Below are 9,396 nucleotides of genomic sequence, written 5' to 3' on the forward strand. Positions count from 1 at the left end.
CTCATCCCGAAACTGCTTCAAGATCTTCTCGATGGCACGTTTAGTAACATTGAACTGCTGCGCCAAGAGGCCCTTGGAACATCCACTTCTGAAGCCGATGACGATGGCTTTACGGATGTCCTGAGAGATGTTTTTTTTTCCGAGGGGTCTGGCCATGTCTGTAAACAGTTTTAAATACATAGGAGCCAAAACCAACATTCTTAGAAACCATAATATCCAAAAATATAAAAATATGAAAAAAGTGAAAAAACGAAAAAATTGAAAAAATTGAAAAAAACAAAAAATTTCTGAAAATGATGCAATTTCCTTGTACGCAATTTGTCGTCACCGTGTACGACATGCACAGTAAAATTTTCAGATCGATCCCTTAAGTTTCAGCAAAGTTACTCTCAAAAAATCGTTTGCGAATACCTTTTTGGCCAGTACTGTAACTTTCTGTATACTAAATTTTTTGAACAACTGAAATCTGACAGGAAAAGGAGAAATTTGGAAATTTTCAATTTTTTCCCGATTTTCGAAAACAATTGAAAGGAAATAGTCATAACGAGAAGGAAAAATCGGAAATTCAAACTATTGTCACATTACATCTCGATTAAACTAAAACAAATTGAAATTCCCAACAATTAAATACTGAATGAAGCAGAGATTTATGAAATGGTTTTTTTTTAATTTCGAAAAAAATTCAATACAATCTTAGTTATGCATACTTGTAATCCGGGCCTTTCCCGGGCCTTCGCGGGCCCTGCCATAATTTCTTTTAGAATAGAAATTTTCAGACCAACTAATTCGAATATGATAGAGCTCGACGAGTACAACAAAATGATATCATGCGGAATACTGTAACTTGTCTGTGAACAAAGTTACAGGCCAAAAAGTGGCTTTTTTCGGAGGTGTCGAGCCGGGCCGGGCCGGGCCTGCTTTTCCGTTTTTTTTTCGCCTGTAACCCTTGATCTGAAAATAATGATTCTGGAAGAAACAATGGCAAGGCCCGCGAAGGCCCGGGAAAGGCCCGGATTACAAGTATGTAGTTATGTACTTTTAGTTATGCATCATTTTCAAAACAAAAATTTCGCAATTTTTCTGCTTCAGATAATTTTCAATTATTCTGATATTTCGATTTGATTTGATTGTATCGAAGATTATTTTATTCGAGTAGATAGGCATGCCGCCAGAACAAATACAGCACCAATTAAACATCAACAGTTGGAAACTGACTAAAGCAGTAAAAAATATAGTGGGCATGTTCAACAGACAAAATCCAAGGGAAAGCTGGTAGTTTTTTAAAAGAATACGGAAACAAAAATTCAAAATTCACAGTTTCGGCGGTATTTCAAAAATATCCAATCCTGGAGCTCAATTTAAAAAAAGATTTAAATAAAAATAAACACAAAACCCCTTTATTATTCAATTCACATAAATTCACATTAAAAATCAAATTAACATTCACATCTCCGTTTGCTTTTCGTCGCCATTTTCTCCCAGTCTCCTTTCAAATTATTAAAATAAATATCCGTCTCCTTAACAGCTTCTAAACTTCTACTAATCTTTGCTTTCTGACTATTCTCTTCTGTTTCCTCATACAACGGCGTCGTTCGAGATGAGATGCAGAATATCTGAAATTCAAGAAATCGAAAATTACTTTGTAACATCAATCTTACCATCCGAATATAACTCAACAGCTGTTTCTGAAATTGTTGATCATAAAAAAACATGGCGGCTGGAAAACCGATTCCATATCTGAAAATATTGGTTTTTGACCCCTCGATTCAATTCAAAACAAATCTCACAAAATGGCGGCATAATTGAAGCCAATCAGGATCCAGTTCATCGACGAATCGTGCTCATCAGAACTCATTCGGACTAGGAAAACACCACAGATTACGGAAAATATAATGATTGAGATGATGCCGCGTTTGAAGAGCTGGAAGAAAATGTTATTTAATTTGCATTAATACAAAAAGTCAACTTTGAGACCCTGAAAAAGAAGTCCAGAATTTTCCGATTCGTCGGAAAGTTTCTGAGTATTCTACATAAACAAAATCAGAGCTTTAGTTAACATCAGTAGTAGTTGAGAAAAGAAAAACAAACTATAAAAATAAATGAAAACCTATGAGAATTGTGAAACGGTGAATTTTATTAAAACTCACATAAGCAGTTTTCAAATTCTCCACAATTTGATAACGTTCTGATAACGAGTAGGTCACTGATTTTCGTGTTGAAAACTTCTTTTGGACGAATTTCTTCGAGTTGTAGCTTTCGTTTAGAAGACACACCTGGGATTGTTAACTTTATTATTTCTTTTTTGAAAACTTTTCTATCCAACCGGTGCATTGGTAATAGATGGTCTCATAACAAAAATCTAGACTCCATGAAACAGAAATTTTGGATTTGACAAATTTGAAAAGTGATAATTTTGTTACCTGCCTAATATTTGGCTTGCAAGTTCAACTCCTCAAGACACATATTTTAACTTCAAGACAATTATATTCTTTCAGGTTTTTCAATTTTTATTTGACTCTTCTGTTTCGTTAAACTATGAAACTGCCAGATCCCAGAAGTCGAAAGTCAGTCAACTCTTATCTTTTTAATTGCACAAGTTTGAAGAAAAAACTTCTGTCATGGAGGTCAAACAGTTACAATTATGATTTTAAAAAATTGATGAATTAAAATGTTTAGTTGCTTTTGCCCATGCAATGAAGATTGGTAATTGTTACTCTCATCAGAGAAATCTAAACCTTGTAAAACTGAAATTCTTGTTTTTATAATCAGTTTGAAATTCGAAGTTGTTCTGTTTCATCAAGGTTTGAAAAAGGCGAAACTTTTCAAGATTATCAATCTATGTACATATTAGATTGCAACAAATTTAAACACTCCAAATTCGTTAAGTCAATTTTGAACTAAATTATCTCGTTTCCTGTGAAAGATACCGAAAAATTGTCAACTGACAAAAAGCGATTCATTTTATTAAAAATGTTTTGTCTGTTGACCACGTTTGGATATCTCTTACAGTAACCGAGATAAATTGGGTTGAAGTTGGTGGGGCACTTCCATTAGAGGTTTTAAGATACATTATTAAGAGGCTTGCATCGAGTATTATATCTTTACTATCCGTCTTTATATCTTTACTATTAACAATCACCAAATTCTGTCTGTGTGTCCGGTGTTCCCGGTTCCGGGACCCTAGCGAAGTCACCATTTTACCAAAATTTTCCAAATTTTCACAGATAACCCGAAATAGCAGCGAGATGATGCCCGTCTATTTTGATTTGTGAAATTTCGCTTCTGACGTCTTCTGGAGACGTTCTTCTATTTCTACAGTACAAGTCTTCAGAAATTATATTTACGTCATTCCCGCTCAACTCCACTATTTTTTTTCCGAATTTTTTCGGTTTCATGTCCGGCAGGTAAAAAACGTAAAAAACCACTGTCGGCGACTTGAAAAAAACGGCTGTCAGGCGCCGTGGCCTAGGTTTTTCACTGCGCGGGAATTCAAATCCTCGTCCTTCCTAGCAACTTTTTTTTGAAAATTTTTCGCTTTTAACGGTATTTTTCGGGGATTTCGGATTTTTTTCGATTTGTTTCGCTATAATATTGGGAAAATAGACAACTTTCCGAACATTTTAATGCAATAAAACATTTTGGTCGGAGTCCCCCTTTAAGTTAAGTTCTTGCATTTCAAAAAATCCAAATTTGGTAATTCCGAAATTTGAAAAACCGAAAATCAAAACTTCAGAATCTCAAAAAAAATTAGAAATTCAGAATTTGGAATTTCAAAAAAATCAGAACTTCTGAATCATGAATTCCTCAATGTCCAAATTTCTGGATTGCCGATTTTCTGAATTCTTGAAATTCTGAATTTATGAACTTCCGAATTTCTCAATTTCTCAATTTCTCAATTTCTGAACTACTGAATTTCTGAACTTCCCAACTTTCAAAATTTCTTAATTTTCAAATTTGTGAGCATAGGCCTTAAAAAATAGCCTCCGTAAAAGTGACGGAACCTTTTTATAAGATTGCGGGTATCGTAAGCGGGGGCCAGGAGGTTTAGCCCCGAAGAGGCGTAAACCGACTGGTTTGCTATGATCGTAAAAGACATTATGAAACTGAATGTTTTTCCTCATTTTTCAAATAACTTAAAATTCGACATGAATCAAAAAGTATGAAAAAACCCTCACCACAAATGCTAACATATTGATGGAAACCAAGCAGGAGACGTGGATGTATGTTGGGATGACTTCTGAAAAAAAATCAAATTTGAACTCTTTTTTTTAATACCTAGAAAAAAATTCAGTTTCATAATGTTTATTACAATTGTAGCAAGCACATGTATGTAATGTATTCATCGATCATTACCCTAAAAACTTCTACCCAACATCTCGGTAGAGATGTCAGCTAATAAAATGTTCATCATTATGTCACCAACATTTTATCTATCGACTATCTTTCGATCTTTTATTAAAAAATTGAGATAATTGAGTTCGAAGTGAGAGCAAAGATAATCTAAATTACAGTTTCACTTTAGTTGTTTAACCGTTAATTGTTTTTAAACCCGATATTTTGGATGTCAATGTGCTTTGAAAATCCCTTCATTTTGTTTCTATCTACTGATCCCTTAAAATAGTTCCTGATCTCAATTTGTATCCCATTTCGCCCTTACCAAACGCATACGTTAATCCGATCATCAGTGACCAAAGATACAAAAACAACGATAGCGTATAGCCGACATAGTGACGCGGTTTGTGCTCGTAATCTGAAATTCATTTTCAGATGTCAGTAATGAAAATCAAAAGATCAAACCTCCAATGTGTACAGATGCATATAACCGTTCCATCATTACAAATGGTGAGAAGTAGAGAGCAGTGAAAATGAGACAATTTCGAGAGAAAGTGACAAGAATGAAGAACCAGTTGGTTTTTAAATTGCCTGGAATTGAATAGGATTTTAAGGATTTTCAAATGATTAACCAGTATCTGAACCGTTTGCGTTTTTACTATTTCACTTTTATGATATTCAGAATCACGATATTCCGAAGTATGATATTCAGAACCAATTTGATTCATTTGAACTTTTCGCTTTTTCAAAATTTTGTTTTGTCCTCGATTTTTCAATGATTTTCGTTCTGTAGACACTTATTAAATATGTAGTGACAATGAATTTGTGATAACGAATTTGAGATATGTAAACGTTGATAACATTTTATCAGTTGCCCACTTTTCGATATTTTCTACAGGAACCGATATAAATTGGCTCAAAGTAAAGTTCACTTTTTTTTCGATTTCAAACATACTCTCATCATCGATTCCATATTGAAAATAAATCTGAAACAGTCGACATGCCATTGAGATGAAATATTGGGCGACTAGATTTTTGAGAAGCCAAGTGAGATTTGGATGGTATTGACTGTTGGTGCAAAGGACATAGAAGAACACTCCACATTCGAAATAGCTGAAAACTTTTTTTCTGTTTCAAAATTATCATAATTTGTTTTGATGTTTCATGATATTAGTTCGCATTGCGCTTTTAGAGAAAACTTCCCTTTATTAAAAAATTCAAAAATAGCTTAAAAAGAGCCTATTTATGACTCAAAACGCCATTCTAAAGTGGTATTTAAAATAGACATTATCCATGTTTTATTGGTCTCCATTATTTTTGTTCAATTTCTTTTTCCGGTTATCATAATTGTAGAATAAGGAGTGCTGGGTATTCAAAAGTGAGGTATGTGTTTTGAGGAGACGATGTACATTGATCGATGTCTTTGGCTGACATATACTCCATCGGCTGCTGGCGTGACCGCGTAGCTCAGCCGGTAACAGCGAAGCTTTCAACATTTAGCCCACAAGTTCAACTCTATGAGGGGCTACTAGAATTTTTACTCTATCAGTGGAACTATCGAGACTTTATTTGTAAAAGTTCTCATTTCACAGTTGAAATATCTTTTGTTGAAACATCAAATGCAAACTCGGAAATTTCAGTTTCATGAAATTTGCAAATTTTCTTGCAGATTCATTGTTTCTATTAAAAAGTTTGTAGCCAGAGTATGCATTTCTTTTGTAGCAAGAGTATGCATTCTACCGTAACGGTGTACAACGCTTAATGTCACTCTGCGTACAGCTGTCGTCCTCCCCCATATGTTTATCACCCACTCCTCCTTTGTCCTCGTGGCTCCGGCGGTAGCGACGCCGCACCTTCAATGCTCCGACAAGTTCAATTCCTCGAGGGGCATATTTAAAAGCAATTTCGAGAACATTATTTTTTCATGACATGTTTTTTCTGAATATTTACTTTTTTCCACAATTAAAAGTTCGAGCAGAATACAGTAATCTCAAAAAAGTACCCCTATCATACAGTAGAAAACTTTTCTTGCAATCGTATTTTATGAAGTTTGTGTAACAGGAATATCATGAATTTTTGATCTAAAAAGCAAAAACACGAAAACTATGCATTTGAAATCAGAAAAGTACTCTTTAGTGTTCCTCGAACAAAGAAAACTCATTGGATTTTTTTCGTCTGCATTCTGACGTCATGGTGTTTGCAGAAACTACGTTACGGAAATTTGTATGTACAGTAATCTAATAATTAGATTCAGTAGTTTATACAAGCACTATCATATCAAATTGCAGACAAAAACCTTTAAATCTCCAGAAGCTAAAGAAAATGCAACAATTTCATTTGAAAATACACAGTTTCAAGAACCTGATAGCATTGTTGAAACTTAAAAAAATAAATTTTACTGAGCTCCTTTCTTTTAAATTTCTTTTAAAGTTTCAAAATTTGGATATTTATGGTATACGATAACTTGCAACCTAACTTGGGTACATGCTGCGCTGCGCGGTCGCAGTTGGCGTTCACCTGGTCTATTATGGGGTTACGGTAGACACTGTACACCTTCACGCAAAAATGAACCCTCAAATAACTGAAAAAGACGAAAAGACGACATAAAAAACAAAACCGTTTCATTAGTGTTTCAAGATTTACAACTTTTTTCAAAAACTTTGATTCGGGATTTAAAAGTCCTTTTCTATAACATGCGCATATCACCAATGATTCCAAAATGAAACGCAAAAACCCACCTCCAAACCAAAAGAATAGTTTCCAAAATATAAAGATTATCAATAAGATCCGAGGACATGTCTAAGTTGGAAGCGGTTCGATTGATAAGTGAAAATAATATCATGTCGGCTGATGTTGACGAAAATTCAATTGGTTGAATTGAATCAAGAAGCATTCACCTTTAGAAAAAAATTTTATTTATTTTTCTTTTTTTTTTCAGCCGAGAGGAGGTCGCCAAGAGGGTATGAATAGAGGATAAGGATGAGACAGAGGGAGGTGGGATGGCTCTAAAGGGGGCGGAGCCTAAATATGTGTAGTTTGTGACGAAGAAGGAAAAAGAATGTGCATGTTGCTCATGATTATTATAAGGCTGCATACATGGATGTAATGAATTTTTAATTTTTTATGAGATGACACATGATCTTTGGATGCTCAGAAAACTATAAAACATAAAAATAGAGATCACATTAAAAAAGGAAAAATAAGAGTCTAATTATAACAATGGGAAACTACCGTACCCGTTTCCTGTAGAAGTACTGTCTTCTTTGAAGAAAGTGTCCTACCATTGACCCGATTTTTCTAATTTCCTGTGAACCATATCAGAAAGCGGTTAAATGATAAACTGTTATTGATATTGTGAATAAATTTTATCAATGACCTTCAGATACAGTGCGCCGCATAACTATAGGACCCCCCCCCCCCCCTCAATTTGGGGTGTACAGCAAAAACTAGAGTAGATAAGAAAAATTTGTAAATGCAGTTGGATTCAGAATCAAAAATAACCCTAGGAACCAAATTTTCAGAACACTACCATTTTCCATACCCTCACGGCAAGAAAAAGGTCCATTTTCGACCGTCGCATAACTATAGGACCCCCAGATGTTTTGGGTGCACAGGCCGTTTTTTGACCATTTTATCTACTCTAAATTGTTTTATTTACGTTTATCATTGTTTTAAGCTTTTTCTGAAGATGTTTCTAGCAACTTTCTCTCAACATCTTCGTGTGGAACATCCAACAATGCAAGGAACTCATTTTCGAGATCAAGCTTCACTTCTGGCCCTTCCGTAAATCTCCAGCTGCATTTTTTACAGTAATTCGGATCGTGGCGATAGTTTGATGTGCAGGTACAGTAACTGAAAATATTAGTTGGTCCTATAAATATGCCTCGGAAACATTCCTTCAACCATGGCTCGCGCTACACTCCTCTCTCTTGCCGAACAGGCCAAAGTGGAGGTGATGAAACAACTTGGACTGACACTTCACGAGATGTCCCGTCAACTCACGAGAAGTCGTAACGTCATCCGAAAATACCTCGCCGACCCACTCCATTACGAGAAGAAGCTGAAGGAGTCTGCTGGAAGACCGAGAAAGCTGACTTCACGTCAAGAACGCAGCATCTTGAAATCAGTCTCCAACTCGCCCAAAAGTCTGAACGATGTGAAGAACGAACTCAAGCTGCCAGTTCACAAGAGTACGGTGGGCAGAATCATCAAAAGAAGTGGAGTCATCGTTCGTCAGAAGATGGCCAAAGTTCCGAAGATGACTGATGCCCACAAAGCAGCACGTCTCAATTTCGTGAAATGTTCTCCAGGCGCAACTTTGGCGGCGGCTCTGTTATGATTTCGGGCGCTTTTTGCAATGGAAAAAAGCTCGAACTGCAATTCATCACCACGAAGGAGAATTCTGCCACGTACCAAGCAACTCTCCAAAAGGCCGTGGCTCCGTTCTTCCGCAACAGACGCCACACCCACACTTTCCAACAGGACAACGCATCTATCCACACGAGCACCTCCACGAGGAACTGGTTCGTCTCGAAACGAATTGAGGTGTTCGAATGGCCTGCATGCAGTCCCGATCTAAACCCCATTGAGAACATCTGGGGCATCCTCGTTCGCCGGGTCCATCGAAACGGGAGGCAATTCAAGACCGTGCAGGAGCTCAAGGACGCAATCCAGGCTGAATGGGACGCTCTCACTGATGCCGAATTGAAGAATCTTGTAGCCAGCATGTCGAGCAGTATCGTTGAAGTGATTCAAAACAACGGCGGAGAGACTAAGTACTGATTTTTCGATGTGTTTTTTGTTAGTTGCTTAGAATAAATGGATTTTGTTGACTGAAGGGAAAATCGGATTCAGACATGATTACTTTGAAAGAAAGTTGCGAGAAACATCTTCAGAAAAAGCTTAAAACAATGAAAAACGTAAATAAAACAATTTAGAGTAGATAAAATGGTCAAAAAACGACCTGTGCACCCAAAACATCTGGGGGTCCTATAGTTATGCGACGGTCGAAATGGACCTTTTTCTTGCCGTGAGGGTATGGAAAATGGTAGGGTTCTGAAAATT

The 9,396-nt window shown here is 36.2% G+C and overlaps 2 protein-coding genes across 2 annotated transcripts; one reads left to right on the plus strand and one right to left on the minus strand.

The window, feature by feature from the left end:
* Window positions 1-1,436: 1,436 nt before the first annotated feature.
* Cbr-sre-4 lies at window positions 1,437-7,225 on the minus strand (the record flags this gene model as incomplete). Its single annotated transcript, XM_002632780.2, has 9 exons — window positions 1,437-1,613; window positions 1,659-1,737; window positions 1,788-1,921; window positions 2,148-2,273; window positions 4,176-4,237; window positions 4,658-4,750; window positions 4,798-4,923; window positions 5,288-5,445; window positions 7,071-7,225. 9 exons carry the CDS (start codon window positions 7,223-7,225, stop codon window positions 1,437-1,439), a joined length of 1,110 nt encoding a protein of 369 aa, XP_002632826.2.
* A 1,417-nt stretch (window positions 7,226-8,642) lies between these two features.
* CBG15015 lies at window positions 8,643-8,876 on the plus strand (the record flags this gene model as incomplete). The annotated part of the gene is made up of 1 exon (XM_002632781.1): window positions 8,643-8,876. A coding segment is annotated over one exon (234 nt), but the record flags the coding sequence as incomplete, so codon positions are not given.
* Between the last annotated feature and the right edge of the window lie 520 nt (window positions 8,877-9,396).

Source organism: Caenorhabditis briggsae (genome assembly GCF_000004555.2).
Source record: "Caenorhabditis briggsae complete genome, chrIV, whole genome shotgun sequence".
NCBI classification, from domain to species: domain Eukaryota; kingdom Metazoa; phylum Nematoda; class Chromadorea; order Rhabditida; family Rhabditidae; genus Caenorhabditis; species Caenorhabditis briggsae.